The sequence below is a fragment of the Sturnus vulgaris genome, unplaced genomic scaffold, assembly GCF_052056855.1.
Source record: "Sturnus vulgaris isolate bStuVul1 unplaced genomic scaffold, bStuVul1.hap1 Scaffold_155, whole genome shotgun sequence".
In the NCBI taxonomy this organism is placed as follows: domain Eukaryota; kingdom Metazoa; phylum Chordata; class Aves; order Passeriformes; family Sturnidae; genus Sturnus; species Sturnus vulgaris.
Window position 1 is genome coordinate 1,290,179 of NW_028276072.1, and position 26,463 is coordinate 1,316,641.

A 26,463-nucleotide genomic window follows, 5' to 3' on the forward strand; every position below is an offset into this window, starting at 1 on the left:
CCTTGCTGGCTGGCCCTGTTTGGACAACCTGCTCCTCACCCCCATCATAATTGTGTCATGATATCGCCCACCTTTGACTGACAACCCAAATTCGAAAAAAAAGAGAAATTTCTCTTTAAATTAAAAATGTTCTTAAATATTAAAATGTAATTATATTTTTCTTATTTATAATAGTACTATTCTATATTTTTATAACCAAATTTTTATATTTATAATAAAACTCTATATATTATTAGCAACCAAAAAAATTACTGGCCAATGGTTCTAAGTAACACAATTCCCTTCATTAATTAAATAAACTCTCTGGGTTATTTATTTCTCCCTCTTTACAATAATTTGTAATATTTGAAGTCATTTGGTCACCTTTATTACCATCATTTTCTCAGACAGGGTCCAGGGGGGCACTTCGGGTCCAGGGAGACATTTCTGGGGCACATTCATGGCAATTTTGGGTCTGGGGAAAGAATTCAGAAGGAAGTTGAGGACGGGAGAACACTTGGGGGCATCGAGTGGGCACTACCAGAGAACTTAGAGATCCTGAGGGAAAGTCTGGGCTTCGGCTGTTACCTGGCTGTTTCAGGGAGGCCCTTGGCGCTCAGGGAGGGGAATCTGGGGCCATTCGGGGTCCGGACGGGCACTCGGGGGCTCTAACGGGGCTCTCCGGGGTGCGGGGGGTGATGGGAGTTGTAGGCGCGGGTATAATAAGGTTTAATGGGGCCGTGGAGCATCACGGGAGTTGTAGTCGCAGCTGCAGTGTCTCTCAGTGTGGCGCAGGGCACGATGGGAGATGAAGTCATGGTTAGAATGACGTTTTACCGGAACCATAGAGCATTATGGGAGCTGTAGTCCCGGAAGTTGTTCTTACGTAGAGTTTGAGGGTCTGAGAAGGCACTTGGGGAACGCATTTGCCTCTGAGTGGCGACTTCAGATCCTCAGGGGGGAGCATATAGAGGTTGGGAGAACTTGGGGTGAGCCTCCAGAGTTCTAACAGGGCTCTTATGGTGCAGGGCATGGCAGGAGTTTTCGACTCGGGACTGGGTTATGAGGTGCTCTGAGCTCGTGGAAGATGGCAGGAGATGAATTCCCAGAAATAGCTGTAGGGGCATCTATGGGGTTGGGAGCATTCAAGGTATCTGGGAACATTTTTGGGGGGGTCTCCAATGGGCCCTGAGGGGGCAATTAGGGATCCTCCAGGCATATGGGGGGCGGTTACCAGGGGGTTCTGTGGAGCGTGGGGCATGATGGGTGTTGTAGTCCCAGCTCCAATGGGGCTCTATGGGGCCGCGGGGCATGATGGGAGTTAGAGGCAGAAAGGAAAGATGGCACCGACTGCAGGCACCGCCCCCGAAGCACCGATCCCCGGAGCTGAACCTCCTTGGTGGGACCTTGGGCTGGCTCACACCTGAGAGTGTGTCTGTTTGCAGTGGGGAAAAATGTGAGTTTTAGATTGCTTCAAAACTAAAAAAAAAGGAAAAAAACCTCTTTGCCTGAGTGCAGCCATTTCTCCAAGCAAAGCAGGTCACAGGTGAGCACAGACAGGATGGGGATGGGGAATGTGGAGCAAGGTTGTTCACACTGGCTCAGACCTCAAGGCACAGCTTCTGTGAGCAGGCCAGACCTCCTGAGGAGAGACCCTGCATCGATATCAACCACAAAATGCTGCAATCACATCTCTTCTAAACGGAACAGTAATAAAATACATCCTTTAAAATACAATGTGTATTTCTAAGAATCCCTTTAAAATACTTCTCCATAACTGGAGTAGGAAACCTTCCTAATGAGCTGATCTAGACCAGAGGGAAATCAAGGCAGAGCCATGGTTTGTTAGGAAACCTTTCAAGAATTCAGTCAGAATTGAACTCCAAAGTTTCCTAAACTTTTAATGGTTCCCACTGAGGGACACAACTGAGAAAGTGTCCCCAGGTTCCAGTTAGACCAGACAACTGGAGAGAGTGATGAAAACTGGACACAAAGAGAAGACAAGTGTTGGTGCTATTATGAATGATGTTCTATTTTTCCAATTTATCAAGCAACAAGATTAAATTTAATAGTAGATTTTTAATAGTAACAAAATGAATACAATCAAAGCATTGGAGATGAATATAACCAAAGTGCATATATTTAAGAAGATACAAAATTTGGCAGTAAGTAATTTAGTATAATTGAGGTTCATATAAAGCATAAGCAAAACTGACCGGGGAGGGGATCCCCCTCCGACCGGGGGTACGGGGAGTGGCTCCCATTCCTCACGTACCAAAGCATCCAGGCTAACAATCCCACTTATATACTGTAGGCTACAGAAGTTTCTAGAAAACTCCTCCTAGTTTCTATTCCTAAAATCTACATCACAAAGTGTACAGTGCATGCTCTACTAATGGGTTAGGGGGTCTCTCATCCTTTTGAGGGTCTTATTTCCGATGAAGGCTCATCGTCTTCCTCAGTGACCGAGGTGTGACCTGCAGGTAGCACAAGTGCACTGTGTGACTGAGCAGATGTTTTCCATAACAAGACTTTAATTGAGTCCCATGCTTGGAATCATCCCATTTTGGCCCATTTCAAGGTTGAAACTTTCTATTTCTAGATGCTGCTTGTCAGACCTACGTCCTTCTACTATTCTTGTTTGACTTTCTTCCAACCTCCTTCTTCGACTCCCAACATCTGGAAGATGTCCTTTGCCCTGTCTCACCCATCTCCCCCCTCACTCTGTAACAATTGTCTTCTATTGATCTAAATACTATTTCGTCAATATATTTACAATTTAATTGGCATAAATGACATTTATCACAGTGGACAATATTGAAAAGCTAAAACAAAGGAAAGAAAAGAACAAACCAACAAGCAAACCAACAAGAAGAATCAAAGGTGACTTTTATCACAAATGATTTTCAGAAATTGGCAAGCAGTTTAATGTTTCTGAAACCATCTAGTGTTCAGTCTCCACACTGCCGCCTTGAGCTCCTGATTCCTCAGGCTGTAGATGAGAGGGTTCAGGGCTGGAGGCACCACTGAGTACAGAAATGACAGAGCCAGATCCAGAGATGGGGATGAGATGGAGGGGGGCTTCATGTGAGAAAACACTGCAGTGCTTACAAACAGGGAGACCACAGCCAGGTGAGGGAGGCAGGTGGAAAAGGCTTTGTGCCGTCCCTGCTCTGAGGGGATCCTCAGCACAGCCCTGAAGATCTGCACATAGGAGAAAACAATGAACACAAAACTACCAAAAGCTAAACAGACACCAACAGCAAGGAGCCCAAGTTCCCTGAGGTTGGAGTGTGAGCAGGAGAGCTTGAGGATCTGGGGGATTTCACAGAAGAATCCCCCCAGGGCATTGCCCTGGCACAGGGGCAAGGAAAATGTATTGGCTGTGTGCAGCAGAGCATTGAGAAAGGCACTGGCCCAGGCAGCTGCTGCCATGTGGGCACAAGCTCTGCTGCCCAGGAGGGTCCCGTAGTGCAGGGGTTTGCAGATGGACACGTAGCGGTCGTAGCACATGATGGTCAAGAGGAAATACTCTGCTGAGATGAAGAAGAGAAACAAAAATACCTGAGCAGCACATCCAGCATAGGAGATGTGTCTGGTGTTCCAGAGGGAATTGTGCATGGCTTTGGGGACAGTGGTGCAGATGGAGCCCAGGTCAGTGAGGGCCAGGTTGAGCAGGAAGAAGAACATGGGGGTGTGCAGGTGGTGGCCGCAGGCTACGGCGCTGATGATGAGGCCGTTGGCCAGGAGGGCAGCCAGGGAGATGGCCAGGAAGAGGCAGAAGTGCAGGAGCTGCAGCTGCCGCGTGTCTGCCAATGGCAGCAGGAGGAAGTGGCTGATGGAGCTGCTGTTGGACATTTGCTGTCTGTACATCATGGACTGTTGAAAGAAGACATTGCAAAGCTGAGACAAATTTCCTTGAGTCAATCCTACGCTACTTTTTACAAATTTACTTAAAATTGCTTCTCTTTCTTTGGGGAAATTTCACTCTTCTTTTTTTTTTTATCTCTGAACTTGCGATTTTTCTTTTTTCAGGGAGATAATATTTTTTCAGCATTGATCTCAGCTGGAACACTGGGGAGCCCAGAGAGAAACAGGGCTCCCTGTGCTTCAGTGCAGTCAGACCTGCTGTTCCTCACAGATGTGCCCTTTGCTCAATGCACCTGACTGTAATTCAGGGTGATGACACTTAAAATGGGCTTAAAAAAAAAAAAAAAAAAGACTTTTTGAAAGCTCAATTTTTACAAGAAATTTCCCTAAACTTTTCTTGTCTTTTTTGTTTGGTTTGTTTTGTGGGTTTTTTTGTGTGTATTGCTGAACAGAGAGGGATACCAAGGTTTGGTCTGGCTCTCTGGTGCCTGCAGTTGTGCCTACTGGGAGCTGTTTCTCTCTATCCAAGCCTTGTCCCTGCCAGTGCTCCCAGAGCCCAGCCCAGCCCGGGGGGCTCAGCTCTGCCCTGCACACCCCTCCCAGCACAGGGCACTGCCCAGGGCCATCTCCCTGCCAGCAGGGCCTTAAGGGCAGCTCACACAAACTGAGATGCTGCAAGCCAAGGTGCTGCTGCTGCTGTCTGTAGGCACAGGAGGGTGAGGAGGCACTTTGTGAGGGACATGTGAGGCACATCTGCTGATGCCCAGGGGGACAGTGCAGGAGTGTCAGTGACACAGACACACCTGACAGCCCCTTTGCCTTGCCTTGAGGAGAAAGCTGAGAGCAGCCCTGGCCATGCAGCACCATCTCCACAGCAGGAGGAATCTGCCCTGATGGGGGTGGCTCCTTCCACCTCCAGCTTCTCCCCACAGTCCATGGGGAGCTGCCAGGCAGGCTGAGAGCTGTCCCTGGCAGGTGGCACATGGCCTGGGCTGACCAAGAGCCCTGAGGGCTGCAGGAGCTGCTGTGCAGGACAGCCCTGGGCAGCCCTGGCTGCAGCCCCAGCTTCAGCCCCTGCAGCCGTCCCTGGCAGCAGGAGCCGTCCTGCCCTGTCCCTCTGACGGTGCCCAGGGCAGCCCCGCTCTGCAGAATATCCTCCTCCTCCTCCTCCTCCTCCTCCTCCTGTGCCTCAGAGAAACTGGGAGAGTCCTCCTGACACATCCCCCAGGCCGTGGGCTGTGCTGGCTCCAGGAGATCCCTCCAGGAGCACAGGGGACATTGCCCTGCACCCACACACTCACCATGTCCAGGAATGTGAAGATTTTTCCCCAAGTGCAGTCTCAGCTCAATGTCTTCCCAGTCCTGAGTGCCTTGAGCCTGTCTGTGCCTGGCTCCTCTGCCCTCAGTGCCTGCAGGCAGTGCCCTCAGCCCTGCTGGGCTGGCAGAGGAGCTGCTCCTCAGCAGAAATGTCTTTTTGAAGCTTCTCTTGGTTTACCTTGGGAGCTGCCTCTGTGCCAGGAGCCCGGCCCAGCTCAGCAGCACAGACACAGCACAAGGACTTTAATGAATCTCTTGGTTCATTAAATATTTACATTATAATCATTCCCTGAGAGAGTGTTCCAAAAACTTCTCAAGAACTCAAATTAAAATGCTGAAGTTTCTTGAAGTTTTAATGGGTCCCACTGAGGGACACAACTGAGAAAATGTCCCCAGGTTCCAGTTAGAGCAGGAAATTCGAGGCAGAGATGACAGGTGAGGACATAGAAATGTCAAGTCTTTCCCTTTTGACACCAACTCTTTTAGTAGTTTATAGAATCATGCCCCCAGTTATCTGCTTTAATTAGTCCCTTGAGAGTTTTGTATTGACATTCAGTGGGGCTCATAAATACTTTGAGATACTCAAGGTTTGGGTTTTGCTTTTGCCTTGGAGTCTCTGAGACCTTTGTGCAATCATGGCCTCCAATTATCTGCTTTAATGAGTCCCTTGAGAGCCTTTGTCAGTAACAACACTCAGTGGGGCTCATTAATGCTTCAAGGCACTCAGGGTTAATTTTAAGTTCTACTTTTTGACACTGAGTCTCTGAGAGGTTTGTGAAGTGATGGCCTCCAATTATCTGCTTTAATTAGTCCCTTGAGAGGCTTTGTCAGTAATGATACTCAGTGGGGCTCATTAATGCTTCAGGGTACTCAGTTTTTCTAAGGTACTTGGAGTTTCCCTTTTGACACCAACTCTTTTAATAGTTTATGCAATCATGGCTCCAATTATCTGCTTTAACGAGTCCCTTGAGAGCCTTGTACTGACACTCATTGGGGCTCATTAATGCTTCAAGTTACTTCAGTTTTTTAAGGTACTTTCCTTTTTCCTTTCCTCTCTTACTCTCTGAGTGGTTTTTGGGCAATTCTGGCCTCCACCAGTTCTCTCCTTCAAAGAGTCCATGAGGAGCCTGTGTTGGGGATGGACCTCAGTGGGACCCATTAATGCCTCAAGACACTTTGGGTTTTTCTTCTGACTTGGACTCCTGGGAAGGTTTGTGCAATCTCCTCTCAGGCCCTGAGGTTCAAGGGCTCAGCACCAAATGCACCCCGGGGCTGATTGGGATCAAGCAAGTCCTGACAAACCATGGCTCTGCCTTGATTTCCCTCTGGTCAAGAACATATCCAGCAATTAGTTACACTGAGTATTTCAGCTATTTTGATATTTACATTTTCATCACAATTTTCATGACTAATCCTTGGTAAAACTCTAGAGGTGTTTCTGGCAAACAAAGATTGTGGCTGCTATCAAGATACAACTTACAAACACCAGTAGTTCTTTAGTGACATGGTTCTTCATTATTTTTCCTCAGTCTCATTTGTGTTAGGAACAATAATTCCGTTGCCCATGGAGCTGATGCCTTTTTAATTCCAGAATAATGTCCCCAAGGTCCTTTGCTGTTCAGCTCTACTGTGCTGTCTGTGGGTGACAAGGCTTGGTGGGGTCCTTTCCCCTCTGGCTGGAGAGGTGCCAGGTCCCAGTCCTTGAGGGCACCCAGGCTCCTGGATGGAATTTGTGTGGAATTCCACATCCTCAGTGTCACATCAGCCTTCACATGGAGCCCCGTGGATCAGAGCATTTTCCAAAGAGCTGTTGGGGCAAACAGGGAGATTTGGTCTGGCAGGATCTCTAAAACAACATCCCATAACATCCACTTGTTCTGGCACAGAGCACTTGGCTGCAGGGACACATTCCCATTGTTCTCAGCCAGGTTTCAGGAGTCAAACAGTGTTGTCTTTCCCCAGAGCTGTTCCTTCAGCTGGCCTGGGAGGGCCATTTGGCCTCTGCACCCACACTCTGGCTCCATTATTAGGACTGGTGCATCCAAACCCTTTATCTCCATGAACAGCAGTGATTTGAGGTGGATGTCCTTTTTGCACAGTTGTTCTAAAACTGCAGCATCAATAATTGTGCTACCCTTCCACAACTGAATATGGTGTTGAATAATCCAACTGTTCACTTCTGTTTAACAGAATTAATTAATTTATCCTTGATAATCTGAACTAATTACTGCTCCCATGACATGAACACTTTTCAAGGCCAAGCTTGAGTGAGCAATCATCAAACCAAAGTATCCTGGAGGAATCTGAATCACTATTCCAGTATTGAAAACTCTCATTTGATCCTGATTTCTCCTGATTAATTCCTATGCATGAAGGTCCAGCCCTGCAGCCTCTGGGGTGGCCCTGTCAGGGGCCATCACACCCGGAATAATTTCCCAGGCAGTCACAGTGTCACTGTCCAGGGCTGTATTTGCAAACTGGGTGCAGCCATGCACATCCAGGGGGTTCCCATTTCCCAGTGGGGCCATTGTTAAGGGTAGGGAGCACATCTGGGAGATGGGTTCTCCATCGGGACAGGTTCCCATCTCCTCGTTTTTTCAACTGCTCTTTTAACAACTCCTTCATCTGTTCAATCAATGCTGCAGCTTGTGTAGTCTGGTATATGAAAAACCCAGTAGTCTTACAAACTGCATTTTTCACAGAAATAAAGCATTCCACATTCTAGTGTCAGCAAACCCTGTAAAAACTGCCAATTTCATCCTTTCCTCTTTCATTCATTGTATACAATCTCACAGTTTACCAGTGATATTTGGGTCCTGGCCAATCATTTCTTTAGAGTATTCAGTGTTAAATCCCTGAGTAGCCAAAACTAAAAAAATCAGTATTTGGAACATTATTCTACAATGTTATTATATACATATAAATAGATACATTTAAAATATATATTTTTTTTTACATATATATATAATTATTTATTATATTACTATTATTTCTCTTGCACAAACAAATCCAAGCTCAAGATTAAGAAGATTTTCTGTTCCTCCATGTGGGAGAGTACCAACAACAATTGATCCTTCTGTTGGTGCTGTTTCTGGGATTCTGTTTACAAAATTCACCCTCATCTTCCTACACCCATAAGTTCTTTTCCTTTTTCCAAGTGCAATTTTTGGATGCATTTTAATACATCCTGTGGTTCAGCTTCTTTCAGCTGCCTTCCCCATTGCTCACACAGTGCTCCAACCTCAGCCCCCTTTAGAGCCAGCAAACTCCAGGGAAGGTTTTCCCTATACCTGGGAATTTCAGACAAGACTGATTCCTTACATTTACATTTAAAAAGCAACATTTTGTGGTGACCTAGCCAGACTACACCAACTTTGTTTTACCAGTGGGCAGGGGCAGCAGCAGAGACACAGACACAAGTTCAGCAATCAGTGTCATTTACTGTAGTTCAAAGCAGCAAAGCATCACAAAAGGAGAAGCTCAGCAATGCAGCCAACCATCAGCACCAAAGATTGCCTGCAGGGATTAAGAGACAGCACCAGTCACCCTCAGACTTTGCCATCAGCCAGGTGCACACATCAGCTGGGGAAGCTGTCACAGCCAAGGACTGCAGAGCCACTCCTGGACACTGGGAATTCCTGCAGGTGCCTCCAGCCACAGGGGAGGCTTCCAACCCCGCTGTGAGAGGGCCCAGCTCTGATAGTGCTGAATAAACAAACTGACAGCACTTCTAGTGCAGGAACAGCTGCTTTCATTCTCCTCTTGGGCTCCTCCCAAAGCCTGGCCAGGCCTCAAGGAGGAACCAAGGGAGGTGCCTTTGACCATACAGCCCCAAACAAGGACAGATGTCAGATTTCATGGCCTTGTCTGGTTTCTAAATACAGAAAGGTCAATCCATGTTTCACTCATGAGTGGATACATTTATCACAGCACTCATGACCATGTATATTTGCTAATATAAAGATAACCTTTGGTTGGAAGGTTCATCCAGAGGTCACCTTTGGCTCAGGGCCTGTTGTCCAAGCCTTGGCACTTCAGGGACTGGGTTTAGTGCTGGGCTTGACAGTGCTGGGTGAACAGCAGGACTGGATGAGCTCAGAGGTCTTTCCCAACACAAAGGATTCTATAATTCCAGGATTCCATCTGCTGCGTTCAGTTAGGTCCATGTTGGCAGCATTACTTTGGTCAAAAGTCCCCTCTTGGTCAGCTCTTGTGGCCTAAGGCTTCAGCTCCTTTAGCTCCTGGTGCTGAGCTGCTCATGCTGAACGAGATGGCTCAGAGAGAAGAATACAGTTCATCCAATTCCTCCTGGGACACTGAGAGGGAAGGCTGTGGAAACTGGAGCATTGTTTGCTGTGCTCTCCTCCCTGCCCTTCACACCTTTCAGCACTTTGAAGCAGCCAAGAGCTTTCTCCAAGGGTGCAGTGAAGCAGCTGTTCCTGCTCCCAGCTCTGGCTCTTCCCAGTCTCTGACCTTGACTGGTTTTGTCCCTCTTGCTGTGCCCTCTGTTCCCCCTGTGCTCGGTGGCTGCTGCCCAGGACTGTGGCACTGGCACAGATCAGGGGCTCCAGTCCCTCCTTTCTGTGCCCTTGGAGCTGCCTGCTCACAGCAGCCTTTTCCATCTGGAAGCTCCACATGGACAGGGAGTCCCCACCTCTGTTCCCTGCACAACCTCCAGGAGCCCAGGGCTGCCATCTCCAGTCCCTGCTGGCCCTGGGGGCTCCCAGGTGGCCCAGGCTGCTGTGACACCACTGCACTCGGGAGGGAAGAGTGGCAGGGGCTGTGCTGAAAGTCAGGTCCATGTGCTGCTGCTGCTGCTGCTGCTGCTGCTGCTGTGGGGGTCGTTTGTCCAGCCATGCCCCAGAGTCAGGGATCAGATCCAGGCCCTGCTGCTGCTCCCTCGGGATCAGCCACAATTTGGGTGTTGCTGTCAGTGCCAGCAGAGGCGGTGGCTGCAGCAGTGGGTGCTGACAGTGCCCCAAGCCCCGGGGCCAGAGGGGTCCCTGGGCTGGGGGCTGGGAGGGAGCTGCCCCTTGTTCTCCCTCTGCCCCACACAGAGCTGGGCTGGGCACAAGTGGGGCAGCACAGCAAACAGGAGCCTGTGAGTCTCTGCCAGCCCTGTCTGCTCAGAGTTTGGCCCTTGCAGCTCCAGGTGGACAAAGGCAGCTGCTCCTGGCCCCTCTGTGTGTCCCCGTGCTCTGCAGTGCTGCTCCACCAGTCTGTGCCCAGCAATGGGGAAAAGCCTCAGCCCTGCAGGGCCAGGAGCTGCTGGGCTCTACCTGAGAAGCTCAGCCAGGAGGAAGGAGCTGCTCCACACGGGAACCAGCAGCAGAGGACACTCCTTTTTTATGGCATGTTTCCTGTTTTAAAGAAAAGAAAAAGGAAAAAGAAAAAAAAGCCTCTATAAAATGTGGAAGATAAAAACACCCAAGTGTGCAGTGAAAAACCTTCTGTTTGAACTTTCAATTAAGAGGTAACTGATCTTTTGAAACAGAAAACTCAGTTATTTACTCTGTAAATGAGCTGATGGAATTTATGCATCTTACTGGCCTCAGTAACCTTTTTTAAAAAGATTTTGGGGTTTGTTTCCAATATTATTATTTAAAATTGTGGTGAAACTGGTGTGAGGCAAGAAGAAATTCCTTTGTGTCCTGCCAGCTCCAAGCAGGACTGGGAATCTAAATTCTGTCACAGCCCAGATCCTTTAGAAGATGCCCTTCCTTCTCACCCTGTGAATGAGCTGCACATTCCCTTTGAAATTATCAGGGTTTTTTTAAAGAAAGTCTCACTTATGGCTTTTTGCTTGGTTTGGAAGTGCAGAAGGGCAATTCTCCATCCCTCAGCTCCAGCCTGCACTGCCTTAGGAGCACGGCCCACTCACCAGGTTTTGTCCACTCAGGGCACTTTTAGAGGAAGAAGAAAGTGCAATTGCACAATTCCACACAAGAAGAAATGAAGAGTGGAACTAATAAAACATCCTGTGGAGATCCAGGTGTTCAGCTGGGACTGTGGAGAGTTTGGGCTCTTGCCAACTGGATGTGTGTCTCTAACTGCAGTGTCTTGGCCTGCAGGAGAGTCTCACTCACCTGCAGAAGCACAAAGCTCAGGTGCTGTGCTCGGAACGGGCTCATCTGATGCAAAGCTGTCAGAGCCATGTGAGGGCAGAGCGGGCCCAGCCGTGCCCAGGGCTGAGCCCAGCAGAGCCCTGGCAGAGCCCAGAGCAGCCTCAGCATCCACAGAGCCCGGCTGCAAGGAGAGAAACCAGAAACCGCCCGTCAGCTGAAGGCTCCTGTCCCCCTTGTCCCAGCTCCCGCCGTGCCCAGGCCATGCTGGCCGTGCCCAGAGCGGTGCCCAAAGCTGCCCATCATTGCTGCCTTGGGCACAGAGCAGGAGGGCAGGACTGTGCCCAGCCTGCAGCCAGCCATGGCACATCCAGCCCCTCAGAAACTGCCCAGAGCCAAAAAGCAGCTTGGCAGCCACTGAAGAATTCATTGCAGCTGCCCCAGCAAAGGGGGGAACCTTTGGTGCCCGGCCAGGCCACGCTGTGCCCAGATCTGGGAGCATCCCCCTGGCTGTGGACTCACCCACAAATTGGGTGTGGATCTGTGCAGAAGGTGCCAGAATCCAAGTCCATCATCTTCAGCTGGCCAGGTCGAGGAACAGATTGTCATCATTGAGGTTGTCCTTGGTGTCTCCAGCAGCAGCCCCACCTGGTACAGCTTCTCCAGGGGCTCCTTCTCCTTCCCTGGGGGCCAGACCAGGCTGTCAGTGTTCTGCCCAGGGCCCCAGCCATCAATGAACCAGACAAGGAAACCCAGGGTGGATGGTGGCCACCAGTGCTTGCCACACCATATCTCCAGCTCAGCTCCAGCCCAAGAGCTGCGTGTTCCCTTCTGATGATCCCTGCTCAGAGCTACAGCAGGACAAAACCAGTCTGGTTTGCTTTGCCACTGATTGCCAAGAGATGTGTGCAGCTGTTGCCTGCCAGGCTCCTGGATCCAACTGTGCCCGTGGATCTCTCCCATCTTCTGGGGCAGATGAACACCCTGCAGCCAAGGATCACAGAAAAGGTCTTCTATGGACAGCCTGTCCAAGGGTTGTATGGACAAACACCTCTTAATAACATCTTGGCACTCTGAAAAGAGAAACCAGAAATCACCAGTCAGCTGGAGACATTGTCTCCCCGTTCCTGTGCTCAGGCCATGCTGGGTGTGCCCAGGGTTGTGCCTCAATTTCCCCATGGATCCTGTGTTTGGAGGAGAGCAGGAGAGCAGGACATGTGCCACCTCCTCAGCAGCTGCCAGAGCAGGATGCTCACGAGCCTGCTGCTGTCTCCCAGCACTGGTATTCCCCCCGTGCCCAGAGATGAGGATCCACCTTGAGAGAGCCGTCGTGGGAACAAGATCCATCCCCAGATGATCTCCTGGCCCCTCCTGAACGGCTGCTTCCCCATGACCAGGTGGTACAGCAGGAGGCCCAGGGACCAGATCGTTGCTGCCTCGCCGTGGTAGCGTTGGTGGTGGATCCACTCTGGTGGGCTGTAGGACAGGGCTCCTATGGAATACAGATGAAATTTGTTATAAATGAGAGACAAAAGTCTTGATATTCAGCAAAATTGAGATTGCTTTATTTGATATAGTCAGAGCAAGAAGCGCTCTGTGGAACATGAGGGGTCACCGCCCACTCTACACTCCAGTGAACCCCGGCCTGCAGCCTCTTCTTATACTATTGTTTCCCACTACAATCAATAATTTTTGGTTTTTTAGCTGTCACAATTTTGACAGGTAAGCAGTGGTGGTCGAATAAACATCCTTATCCCAATTCACAAAGTCTCTGGCGATAGCCATTTTCACAGATAACCGTCTGGTCTTTGTATATAACCACCAGTGAAATTCTGGAAGTTTGGTCCTTGAGATAGGCAGCATTGATCAGACAAAGGCAGGAAGGGCTATCGGGAAGTCTGATTTGGGGTATTTGGAAGTTTGATTTTGCAAGCTGGTAGTAGATGCAACTTATTTGGAAAATATAACCTAACCTAACATAACCTAACATAATATAACATAATATAACAATATAACAAGGTTATTTTAAACAGAATGATGTTATCATATAATTTCCTTTATCTAGTGTCCATGCTTCACTTCAGAGCTTAGTATTCTGGTTTATACAAACCCCAATGCTTTTGTGATTAGCATGAATCTTTTATCAATTATCACAAGTTCATCAGGAGGATGCTGCTGCTCCCAGAGCCTCATCCCAGCATCCCTGGGCATGCAGGGGCTGCCCCAGTGGCACAGGGCATGACCCGCTGTCCTCTCAGCAGCACCTGGGACTTGTGTACAAACTCGGGGTTGGAAAAGAATTCACTGGTGCTGGAAGAGTGCAGTAGAAGCCCCAGGGAGGCCCAACCATGACATGCAAAAGAAAACCCTACCCAGAGGTGGAGAAAATCCACTCTTCTCCCCACCTGCATGGCCCCCAAAAATGTTAATAAGCCAAGGCAAACAAGGGGAGAGGAGCAGTTCAAGCCCTTCCTTGTCTGCACACCAAACTGAGCAGTGCACGGGTCTGACCCCCCTCTCTGCTACCCCCATGGGGTTTTTATCGGCCTGGCTGCCCCAGCTCCAGCCCAGCCCAGGGCAGAGTGGGTGATGAAGGCTGTCAGCAGGGCTGGGAACGGGCACCCCTCACACCCCCAGCCAAATCAACTTGGCTCAAGCATTAATCCCATCCCGGCTGCAATAGGGGGAAGCCTCGGTGCTACAGCCAGGCTGGGCCATGAGATGCCCAGGAGCATCCTCTGGGAGGGCTCATCTGCAAACTGGGTGTAAGTTGTCCTGGAGGAAGGTGCCACAGCCAAACTCGATCAGTTTCAGCTCCCCAGTGGCCAGGTCGAGCAGGATGTTCTCTGCTTTGATGTCCCTGTGCAGGACCCCGCAGCGGGATGCTCTGCATCAGGAATGCAGCGCTCACCCCACGCCCGCTCTCCCAGCAGCGAACCCACCCGGTTCTGCTCCTTCAGTCCCACCTGGGCCTTCCCTGCCGGCGAGACGCGGCTGTCAGCGCTCGGCCCGGGGCCAGGAACGGCCCCCGAGCGCCCCTCAGCCGCCCCGGGCCGGGCAGCCCCAGGCGTTCGCTCTTTGGAACGGGACAGCGGCGGCTCGGGGCCGGCGGCAGCGCTGCCGAGCGGCGGAGCTCGGGCCGGGGGAGCCGCAGCGCAGGCGGCGGGAGCGGCCGCGCCGCGTGTGTCCTCCACGGGCCCCGGGAGGAGCCGGAGCCGGGGCCGGGACAGGCGGAGCCAAAGGGAGGCGATGCCGCCCCAGCCCCGGGCACTGATGCCCGCCCAGCAGCGGCACCGCCAGAACGGGCAGAGCCGGGCGGAGGCGAGACCGGGGCGGGACGGGCGGGGACGTGGACGGGAACGGGAACGGGGATGAGGACGGAGACGGGGATGGGGGGCGGTGACGGGGACGGAGCAGTCCCGCCCGGCGTCCGGGGCATGGCCCGGCCCAGAGCAAGGAGAGGGACGCCGGGGAGGTGGCAGGTGGTAGGGGTAGAGCACCAAACAAAGAGCGCGAGAGGGTGTGGGACAGCTGGAGTGGGAGATGGGGAACAAGAGAAGGGTCACAGTGGGTCGGTGAAATCGCTGCTTTTTTGCCACTGCCGAAGTGCCGGGAGCGTTTGTCCGCGTGTCCGTGCGTCCATTCCCTGTGTGTCCGTTCCCCGTGTATCCATTCCCCGTGTGTCCATTCCCCGTGTATCCATTCCCCGTCTGTCCATTCCCCGTGTGTCCGTTCCCGTGTATCCGTTCCCAGTTCCGCCCCTTGTGCCCCACAGCCAAGCCCCGCTCCCCTCGGGGCAGCACGGGCAGCTCCGCTCCGGGGCCGAACCAGAGTCGCGGAACATTTCATCTTCCTCTCACACCACCCCAAAACCACCGTCTTGTTTAGCTTATTCGAACTTCTATTTCTGGCAATCTTGCAACTTGCCCCTCGTGCTCGCATGCCCCGGGCCCCATCCCGCCCGCCCACCCCGCTCTGCGGTCTGTTCCTCACAAGCAAGCAAAGCGCTGTCCGGACTCTCCCCTGGAGCAGAGGAAAGTGCTGAATGAGGAGCCTGGCAGCGCCAGGCAGAGCCAGCCCCGTGGGAGGGCAGAGCAGCACATGAGGAGTGAGAAATGCAGCCCCTGCAGGGCAGCGCTGCTCCCCGGCCGCTCCGGGTGGGCAGCGGCAGCAGAGGGGCCACACCCGGCTCGGTGCCCTCGTCCCCAGGGCTGTTCCTGTTTTCTTGTCCGGTTCCAGGAGAAAATCGGAGACTGCCGAAAGGAGGATTAAAATAAAAGAGTGAAACTGCTATTTTTGCCCAGTTTGGTGCCAATCCGATATAGCAGCTCAGTTCTCAGCTGCCTGCCTCCTCCCTGCCAATCCAGCATTTTCAACCTGGAGCAAAGGCCCTCTCTGCAGAGAAACTGCTGGCTGCTTTATTTCTCCTGCTGTTCATCGGCACAGCTAGAAAAGCAAACTAGTTTGGATCCTGAGTCTGTCAAGACACGTGAACTTTGTCATGTTAAGTCAAGACACAGAGCCTTGACCCCTGCACAATGTCCTAGGAATCACCTTTGCTGCTGCTGTGTATTGTCCCTGCTGAGGGTGAAATACTGTGGGAGCACATGCCCTGTCTCTAGAACCCACAGCCGACCAAAGCACTGTGCTTTAATATCTTTCATTTGCAGGTTTCTGGTGTCTCCAGCATTGCTTTCAAAACAAATAGGGAGAAGGCAAAATGTGTGTAACAAATGATACTGGAGAGTGCATAAAACTTGCTAAGTCGTAGGTGTTTGAGGTAAGATCAGCTTGGAATGACTGTGATGTAGAACCAGTGCACCACAGAAAAAGGGAGCATATAAGGAAAGGAATTAATAGTATATGTGAATATCTTGAGTTGTCTCTTTCCATTTTCATTTCACTTCTGGAAAGTTCTGCTTCTCGAGAATCTTCTTCACAGTGATGTTTGCTCTTTCCAAGAACCTTTCCTGGAGAACGAGGTCGAGCTCCTGTCACAAGATGTGCCACCAACTGCAGCTTCTCTTGGCTTTCCATACTGTGAGTGCAGCACAATTTTCACAACAAAGCAGGATAAATGTCTTGAGAACTTGACAACTTGTTCTTTCTTTTCCTTGTGGGCTGGGGAGTTGTGCCGTGGGTAAGGTTTTCATTGTTACTGTTCTAACCTAAGAAAACAGGAGGTGCTACCAGGAATTGTTAGGGAATGCAACCCTGACTGAATGCAGAGAAAGAATCTCCAGAGCCTGCAGCCAGAAGTGGAGAGTTGTGTCATAATCATTCCAACACCCCCATGCACATCTTGAAAGTGATCTAGAAGATGAAAATGGGCTGACAGAGGGAGTTGGTTTCTGTGTTCAGTTTAGCTGATTCTACATCTCTTGCACTGGTATAAATCAAGAGTACCATCAGTTCATGAGAAGCACCAGAACAAGCTGGACCTCTCTGAGTAGATGACTGAAAGAATCTGAAAAGGAGAAATGCAGGGAATGAACTTTGTCTGTAATAAGGGTCATTTTTTTCCTAGTCATTTCCAATTAATTCCCTCTGCTTTTGTCCTTTATAGCAAGGGATTTCCATCCCAGATTCCCCATGAAATGAGAACTCTGAGCTTGTGGAAGTGCCTGAAGGATGCCCTGTTCCTCTGCAGGGACACTCAGGCTGAAACAGGAGCCTGAGGCCTGTGTGGGGAAGCCTCCTCGGAGCTGGAATTTGTGCTGGGGAAAGGCTCCATTTCAGCCTTTCTTGACTCATTGCTGTGAAGGGACCGAAATAAAAGGGGAACAAGCAGGGCCCGACCCCTTCTCCTTTGGGAGGAGCCATGAGGGGCTGTGAGGGGCCATGAGGGGCCCTGAGGGGCCGTGGGAGGCCAGGCACCTCATGGAACAAAGGATCCATTGTGACACTGTGGAACCAAGGAGATTGTTGTTGGCAGTACAAAAGGTAACAGAACCATAAGTCCATTGTGACATTGCAGGGCCTCAGGGAGCCACGGTGGCCATTATGGCACTTCATGACCCACTGGAACCAAGGGGCCATTGTGACACTCCAGGGCCTTGTATAACCCAGGGGTCATTGTGACAATGCAGGGCCTCATGGAATCAAGGGGATCGTAGTGACACTGTGGGGCTCCATGAGACCACGGGGACATTCTGACTCTGTGGAACCAAGGATACCATTGTTACACATTGTGACACCAAAGGGCCATTGTGAACTGCAGGACCTCGTGGAACCAATGAGACCAATGTGACATTGCAGGGCCTCACGGAACCAAGGGGCCATTGTGACACTGTGTGGCACCATGGAACCAAGGGGCCATTGTGACAGTACAGGGCTCCATGGAACTAAGAACTCATGTAACAGAGAGGGGCCCAATGGAATCAAGGTGCCATTCCATACTTCAGGGCTTCATGGAACCAAGGTGCCATTGTGATACTGTGGAACCAAAAGAGACCATTGTGACACTGTGAGGCCTCATGGAATCCTGGAGACCATTCTGACACTCTGGGTCCCCACAGAACCAAGACGCCATTGTGACACCACAGGGCCTCATGGAACCAAGGCAACCATTGTGACACTGCAGGGTCTCATGGAAACAAAAATCTGTTGTGAAACTATGGGGCCACATGGAACCAAGGGGCAATTGTGATGCTGAAAGGCCCCAAGGACACAAAAGCATGGAACAGGTCTGGCTGGCTTGGTCTTCTGGGGATGGCCTAACTGTTCCAGCTGACCTTGCCATGTTGAGGGTTGCTTCTCATCTGCCCCTGAAACCTTGGAGTTCCATGCTTTCCTTCCTGTGGGAAAGAACTTTCCTTCTTCTCCAGGTGCCCAGTGGCCAAAATTGGGATACTTCCTCCAAATGTGATTATATTCTTGGATGGCTCCCTTATGAAACCTGCCAGGACAGACAACTCTGGCTGGCCGTGATCTCTTAGGGGCCACCTTGCACCTGCCTTTAAAACAGTGAGAGGCCATGCTTTTCTTTCCATGGAAAAAAACATCTTTCATGTTCAGGCGTCCATGGCCTAAATTGGGAATCTGCCTCTAAAACACCTTATATCTAAGGACAGCTCCAAGACAAAAGCTGCAAGAAATGTCTAAGTTCCTTTGGCTTCCTGTGGGCCAGCTCTCATCTGCCTTTGAAACACTGGGGATCTTCCCTTCCCATGGAGAAGAACTGTCATTGCAATCCAGGGACTCACAGCTGAAATGGAATTCCACTTCAAAAACTCTACAAATATCCAAAAGTTGCTTTCAGACAAAAGCTGCAAGGACAGACAGGTCTGGCTTGCCTTGGCCTCTAGTGAGAACCTCTGATCTGCCTCCAAAACCCTGGAGATCTGTATTTTCCTTCCTGTGGAAAAGAAACATCCTTTTCCAGGTGCCCATGGCCTCAGCACATGAGCACTGTATAGGGACAAAGGAGCTCTGTGCTCAGTGGAGTGGAGATTGAGGACAGGAGAGGAGAGCCCTGGGAGGGATTGAAGGGGGATTTCAGAGATGGTGGATCCTTTTGACATAGAGAACAGCCAGAGAAAGAAAGAAATAATGCCAAGAGCAGATGGGGAGGACAAGACTGGGAACAAAGAGAAAGGAATTTATCTCCCAGGGCAGGGTTGTGTTGCAACACATCCCCCAGCAAGAGTCTGGAGCAGCCCAAGGCTCTGTGTGTCCAGGCAGAGGCAGGCAGGAGGCAGAGCTGTCAGCAAAGGAAGGGGCCAGCGAGGTGGGGCAGCCGGGGGATGACGACAGCCTGCAGGGACAGAGGCGCAGGGCATGGACACCGTAGGACAGCCTGGGCTGCAGAGGGCACAGGGATGGGCAGCAGCTGAAAGGCCCTGACACAGCCAACTCCTGCAGCACTTGGGCCATGCAGGCTGGCCCTGGGCCTGAGGCCAGCAGGGGACAAGTGAGCCTTGCTGTGCTGGGGCCTCATTGCCTCCTTGTCCCTGCTCAGCAGCCTGGCAGGGGCCGCCCCATGGTGCTGCCCTTGGCATTGCACATGGCCAGAGCCCAGTGGCCCGGGAAGAGCCCTGAGCAATGAGGGAGGGACAGGATCTGCCTTGCCAGGGGCTGGGGCTCAGCCCTTGGCCCTTTGCATTCCTGAAACACATCCAGGTTTGCTCAGCATCACAGACACCTTTCCCATGTTTGTCCCCACCTGTCATCACTGCCTTCAGCGTTCTGCTCTAACTGGAACCTGGGGACACTTTCATGTGAGTTGTGTCTCTCAGTGGGACCCATAAAAAGTTAAAGAAACTTTTGAGTTTAAATATAATTTAGAGTTCTCCAGAAGTTTTTTGAACACTCTCTCAGGGAATGATTATGGTGTAAACAGCACCAAAGCCCCAAGAGATTCATTAAAGTCCTTGTGCTGTGTCTGTGCTGCTGAGCTGGGCCAGGCTCCTGGCACAGAGGCAGCTCCCAAGGTAAATCAAGAGAAGCTTCAAAAAGACATTTCTGCTGAGGAGCAGCTCCTCTGCCAGCCCAGCAGGGCTGAGGGCACTGCCTGCAGGCACTGAGGGCACAGGAGCCAGGCACAGACAGGCTCAAGGCAATCAGGACTGGGAAGACATTGAGCTGAGACTGCACTTGGGGAAACATCTTCACATTCCTGGACATGGTGAGTGTGTGGGTGCAGGGCAATGTCCCCTGTGCTCCTGGAGGGATCTCCTAGAGCCAGCATGGGCAGCTCTCAGCCTGCCTGGGAGCTCTCCATGGACTGTGGATGGGAGCTGTGGCTGCAAAGAGTGACTCCTGCAAGGCAGGTCCTGCTGCTGTGCAGAGTGTGCTCTGTGTGCCAAGGCTGCTCACAGCTCCAGCTCATTCCCAGGTCATTTCTGAGGGGACTTTTCATGAGTTCATTCAGAGCAGGAATTTTTTGCTTGAGTCTTTGCTTTCCTGAATCTGTGCTCCCACTTTTCCCAAGTTCAGCTTGGTGGGAATGGAAACTCAGCTGTGCAGGGTAGAGCAGGGGCTGAGGCTCTTGAACCATCACTCTGAGATTTCCTGGGAGCCTCAGCAGGTGCCTCCACCTCCCCAGCCTCCAGATCCATCCAGCATCACCTTTCCATGGTGCCCAGGCTTGGGGGAGCTGTTCTTTAGTCCCTGCACCCCCGAGCAGCTGCAGGGCAGAGCTGGCCCAGGGGCTGGGCTGGGCTCTGGCAGCTCTGGCAGGGAAGGAGCCCAGGGCCACAGGAACAGCTCGGGCTGGGACAGCTCAAGCAGCAGAGCCATGGAGAGGGAGGGAGGGAGGCAGTGCTGAGGGAAGTCCTGCTGCAGGGCAGATGTGACACCTGCCAGCCCTGCCCTGCAGGGCAGACACTGCCCTGAGCAGCACAGCTCTGGTGTCCCCTCCCAGCCAGCTCAGCCCTCAGCCCGGGGGCTCAGGGCCCTCAGTCCCCTCCTGGGCTGGCAGAGCAGCACCAGACATGAAGGGCATCTCTCCTGCCATGTGCCCATTCCCTGCTGACCAGGGCCTGAGGGCCACTGTCCTGCCCTGGTGCTGCCTGGGAGGGGCTGGGCAGGGATGGACAGGGAAAGGATTTTCCTCAGGGTCAGCTCTCTCTCCTTGCCTTGCCCAGGTGCTCCTGGCATTGCTGAAGGGCTCTCTGGCAATGGCAGCTCCAGCTGCAGGCTGAGGCCCAGCCCTTGGGCTCCTCCTGTGCAGGCTGAGCACAGCAATGGGGTGTCCCAGCTCCCTGTGCCCCGGGGAGCTCAGGCCAGGGCAGGCTGGGAGGCTGGGAATGAGCTGAGTCTCCTCAAGCAGTGCCATGGACAGGCTGAGACTCTGAAAAAGGCTGAGCCAGGTTGCTCTGCTTTCCCTCTGCTCTCAGCTGTGTCAGGCTGATTTCAGGGGAACACAGTGACTGCCCTGGATCTCAGAAAGGGCAGCTGGGGACAGATGGAGTGACAGAGCAGTTCCCCTCACCCTTCACTGAGTTACAGCTCTTGCATTGCACAGTTCTCTCTGATCTCCCTGGGCACGGCAGGAATCCCTCTCAAACTGCCTTTGGCCATCACTGTTCCTTAGCCCTGGGACAGGAGATGCTGCCAAGCTCCTCTGCCTCAGGAGCAGATTGGCCTGATGAAATCCAGCCCCAGGACTGGTCCCTGTTCCTGTTCCCATGACCCCACTGCTGCAGAGCAGAGCTGACCCCTCAGTGTCCATAGACAGGGTCCCTGCTCATCACAGCAACGGGGCCAGATCCCAGCAGAGCTCCAGGCATGAGGCTGAAGGAACGGATTTGACAAAAGGAAAATGGGGTGGTGCAGACCAGCAGGGGCAGGGCTGGGAGAAAGGGCTCGGACATTGCTCAGCAAAGTCTCCCCTGAATTATAACTGTGTCGTCCTTCAACAGGACTCCATGGCCACAGTGCAGAAATGTCTAACAGCAGCTCCATCAGCCACTTCCTCCTGCTGCCATTGGCAGACACGCGGCAGCTGCAGCTCCTGCACTTCTGCCTCTTCCTGGCCATCTCCCTGGCTGCCCTCCTGGCCAACGGCCTCATCATCAGCGCCGTAGCCTGCGGCCACCACCTGCACACCCCCATGTTCTTCTTCCTGCTCAACCTGGCCCTCACTGACCTGGGCTCCATCTGCACCACTGTCCCCAAAGCCATGCACAATTCCCTCTGGGACATCAGACACATCTCCTATGAAGGATGTGCTGCTCAGCTCTTTTTCTTTCTGTTCTTTATCTCAGCAGAGTATTTCCTCCTGACCATCTTGTGCTACGACCGCTACGTGTCCATCTGCAAACCCCTGCACTACGGGACCCTCCTGGGCAGCAGAGCTTGTGCCCACATGGCAGCAGCTGCCTGGGCCAGTGCCTTTCTCTATTCACTGGTGCACACGGCCAATACATTTTCCTTGCCCCTGTGCAAGGGCAATGTCCTGGGCCAGTTCTTCTGTGAAATCCCACACATCCTCAAGCTCTCCTGCTCCAAATCCTACCTCAGGGAACTTGGACTTGTTGCTATTAGTGTCTGTTTAACTTTTGGATGTTTTGTGTTCATTGTTTTCTCCTATGTGCAGATCTTCAGGGCTGTGCTGAGGATCCCCTCTGAGCAGGGAAGGCACAAAGCCTTTTCCACCTGCCTCCCTCACCTGGCTGTGGTCTCCCTGTTCCTAAGCACTGCAGTGTTTGCCTACCTGAAGCCTCCCTCCATCTCCTCCCCATACCTGGATCTGGCAGTGTCAGTTCTGTACTCGGTGGTGCCTCCAGCCCTGAACCCTCTCATCTACAGCCTGAGGAGTCAGGAGCTCAAGAATGCCCTGAGAAAATTGATGCTTCTATATTTCCAGAAGCATTAAACACTTTTCAGCTGCAGAACTTTCAGAATGTAACTCTCTACAATCTCAGGTTTTTTTTTTCCTTATTTGTCCATTTTTTCTATGATAACTTTTTCTATTTTTGCATGTTTCTTACTAAATACTGTCGCATTACTCTTTGCATTGCTGCATTAATATCTACCTTTCTTTTGAAACAGAAAGATTTGAAAGTGGTCTGTTCCCTATGCATTTAAATAAAAACAATTGCCTGCCCTGCCCTGTGTGTCCAGGATTCTTCCTCAGCCCTTCTCTGTCTCTGCAGGGCAGTGCCTGTGAGCAGAGGTGGAGGGAAGAGACTCCCAGCACAGCAGCACAGCCAGGGACAACGGCCCTGGCTCTTCCCACATCTGCTCCCCTCCTTGCCAGCCCTTCTGTGGCTGTGAGGCTGCAGTGCTCTGGCAGCTTGGTCACTGTCCTGCTGTGTGTCCGTGCTGTGCCCACAGGCAGGGACAGGCCATGGGCACTGCTGGGACACAACTGGGCTCCAGCACAGCAGCTCCATCAGCAAAGGGCATCTCCTGAGGGCAGGGCAGGAAGGCTTTGCTCTCCTCAGAGCTGCTGTCAGGAATGTGCTGCTGGAATGCCCTGGCCAAGCAAAGCCCAGTGCCTGGGGCAGAGGGGCAGTGTGCAGGGGGCGCACAGCAGTGTCCTGGCACAGTCAGAGCTCCTGGGATGGACCTGAGGAGCAGCAGGGCAGGGCCTGGGCTGTGTCTTTGTTCTGGGCACAGCCTGGGAAGGTGCCCCAGGGCAATTGTCCCACACCAGCCCCTGCAATCACCACACCCAGCACTGGCCTCTCCCCCAGCTGCAGGAGGTTGTTTGTCCCTGCATGGAGGGACACCAAGTGACCAGGCCAGCAGGCCATGTTTGGTGTGTCCTGAGGAGATTTCAGCAGTGCATCGTGTGTGTGGGGGGAGATGAACCCGAATGAGCACAAACACCATCATCAGCACTCGGGGGTGGCACAGTTCTGGTGGCACAAACAGTGCCTTGAGGCCACTACACTCTAGAAAACCACCTGAATTCATTACTGGGCTGTGGTTAGGATTGCATAGAGAGAAACATCCTGGGCAGGGAGGCTCCAGGAAAAAATGCTCAGGACAGCCATGGACTGCACAGAGAGACCTTTGGAGTTCTCTGGTCTGTGGGGAGAAATCAGAGCTGCCTCCCTTCTGAACCATCCCAAGGACCTGGACAGGGCTGTGCTGTGCTCTGGGCACTGACCTGGAACTGAGGGATGTGGAAAAGGCCTTTGGTGTCAGGGATGCTGACAAGGCTGGGCAGTGTCACTGTGAGACCTCTCTCAAACCCCTTGGAAAGGGCAGAGCCATCCCAGAGGGTCCTGGGCACTTGGGAAGGGCAGACATGGAATCAGTCTGCAAACAGGGCAGGGAGGGGCACTGGGACAGTCACAGACTGGTCAGGCTCAGCAGGGAAGGGCATGTGGCAAATCCTCCTGCAGCCATTGCAGGCACTGGCAGCACAAGGCAGGGATTGCAGAATCCTTGTGAAAGGGAAAAGAAGGGGATGTTGTGTGCCCAGACTTTAGCCAGGCCTGGGACATGGTCTGCTGTGCTCTCCTCAGAGCCAGACTGGACAGAGCTGGGCTGCAGGAGAGGAACATGGAGCGGGGAGGGGAGGGTGGGAATTTGGCACAGAGTCCTTTTGGCAGCCACTCCTTGGTGACATCCCTCAGTGACCAGCCCTTGACCACCAGTGTGGAACATTTCTATTATTGCTACAATGGCATGAAATGCACTTTCAATTCCTTTATGGATGCTGCCAAGTTGTAGGGAGTCTGTGACCAAACACATCTAGTTAATGGTGACTGCAGGACATAATTAGGCAAGATGACTGAGTTAGGTAAATTTTTCTTGCCTTCAGATCCCAGCCAAGCCACAAGGCAGAAAACACTTATGCATCAGAAGAAAGGCAGTTCAAATGGGAAGAACCCAAACCCGACCAAAAAAATAACAAAGCAAGGCTCACTCACAACACAAAACCCCCTAAACAAAGCAACCACAAAAAGCAAAAGCCACACACAGAAGAAAAGTAAATCCAAAAGAAATCTCCAATGAGCAGAAAGTGGACTAGATTCTATGTGTTGGTGCTGTTTTGAAAGGAAAACATCTTAAAAAAGAAATTAATCCCGTACCCCCTTGCCCTCCGCTTCTCTCAGTTTATTGCTGATAGTGGGATGACATGGAATGGAACCTCCCTTGGGTCAGTCCAGCCCAGCTGTCCCATCCCTGTTCCCTCAGGAACACTTGCCCACCCCAAGCCCATGGCTTGGAGGGGGTTGCAGGCACACCTCATGTGGGGCGAGCACTGTGACAAGGACAGGAGAACAGAACAACATTTACACTTATCAAGGGCAGAGAGCAGAACAGCACAGCCTTGGAGAAACGCACAAAGGATGTAGCTGAGGCAGACAGAAGTCACACAAAATGCAAGGAGGATGCCAGCTCAGCTCTGCATGGCTGACAAAGCAGAAGTTATACAAAACAATAATATTGCCCTTACTCAAAAGTGGGGGTTGAGGAGAAGGCCCCTGAAACGGGCATTGGATGTTGAAGACTGACCCCAAAGAACCATATAAGGACTTGTGATAAGGAATGCAACTATGTTCAGTAAATTCAAAGAAAGTGGGGATAGCTAAAGAGTATGTAACCAGTGTGTGTGATAAAAACTCTGTTCATTCGATGCTCAGTGCACTTGAATGGAGGAAGGTTTGCCAAAGTGACCACCATGATGTGATAAAGAATATCTGCTTTCAGATACTCCAAACTGTGTTCAAAAGTTTCTATCCTGTGGGTTTCAGTATCAGTGGTGTCCCTGACTCCATAATGCCCCTTGCACAGTTTCACAATGGCTCCTTGGTTCCATGAGGCCCTGCTGTATAACAATGCTGTTGGAGTCAGTAAGTCAGGAGTTTCTCTGAATCCTTCAGGGAGATATCAGAATGCAGGGATTGAGTTGAAACTTTTAGATGGATTGAAGTATATTAGGCCTCTCACCTATAAGGCAGAGGTGAAGATTTAGGTTGTAACATGAGAAAGAGAAAATAAGTAAGTAAATGGAATAAGTTTTAAGTGCTTTTAGTAAGCAAAAAGTCGTAAATGCCTGAGAAGAATTACATGTTCTAGTGAAGATTGAAAAACATACTAGTGTTTCCTTAGAGGCTCCAAGAACCTGGCTTCAGACATAATAGAGTTAGAGTTAAGAATACTGCTTACATTTTTCAGTTAGAACAAGATAGGCCATGAACGTAGTCTATACGTAGCCTGGCATGCTAAGAAACCAGAATTCTAATAGGTTAAGAAGCAGTGGTCCCAGTTTGTGTCTTAGCTAGTTGGAAAGTTTCTATAAAAGAACATGCATCAGGGAGAGCTGGTGCTCTATGCCATGTGCATTTTGCCATTGCATTTTGCCACTGCAGTTTTGCCATTGCTTTATGCCATTGCTTTGCTTTGTTTTTGCTTTTGAGACTGATGTGCTTCTGCAATAAACAACTTCATAGCAACTATTAGCTGCTTCACTTTTTACACAAAAAGAGAATAAGCCCGACAGTGTGGGTGCCCAAGAGGTATCCAGAGGTCTCCCTGAAGCCTCACAGGACCCTGCTGTATCACCCTAAACCCTCAGTGCCATGAGGTTCTGGAGTGTCACAATGATCTCCCTGGTTCAATGAGGTCCTGGAGTGTCACAATGGCTGCTTGGTTCCATGAGCTTCCATAGTACCAACAATGATCTCCTTGTTTCTGCAGTGTCATAGTGGACCCTTGGTTCCAGAATGTTCCTAAATGTCACTGGTCTCTAATGCCAGCCAGGGTTTTACACACAGAAACATAAACGGGACAGGACTGCTGTAGAACGTGTCTTGAGCTGCTTTATTAT

General features: G+C 51.4%; 1 protein-coding gene across 1 annotated transcript in view; it reads left to right on the plus strand.

The window, feature by feature from the left end:
* Nucleotides 1-22,766, plus strand: part of LOC148219318 (olfactory receptor 14J1-like) — a 41,699-nt gene extending 18,933 nt beyond the window's left edge. Inside the window, exon 2 of the mRNA XM_088157724.1 lies at nt 21,938-22,766. Within this exon, the coding sequence (XP_088013850.1) occupies nt 21,938-22,548 (611 nt within the window). The 3' untranslated portion in view covers nt 22,549-22,766. The remainder of the gene's footprint in view (nt 1-21,937) is intronic.
* The last annotated feature ends 3,697 nt before the right edge of the window (nt 22,767-26,463 follow it).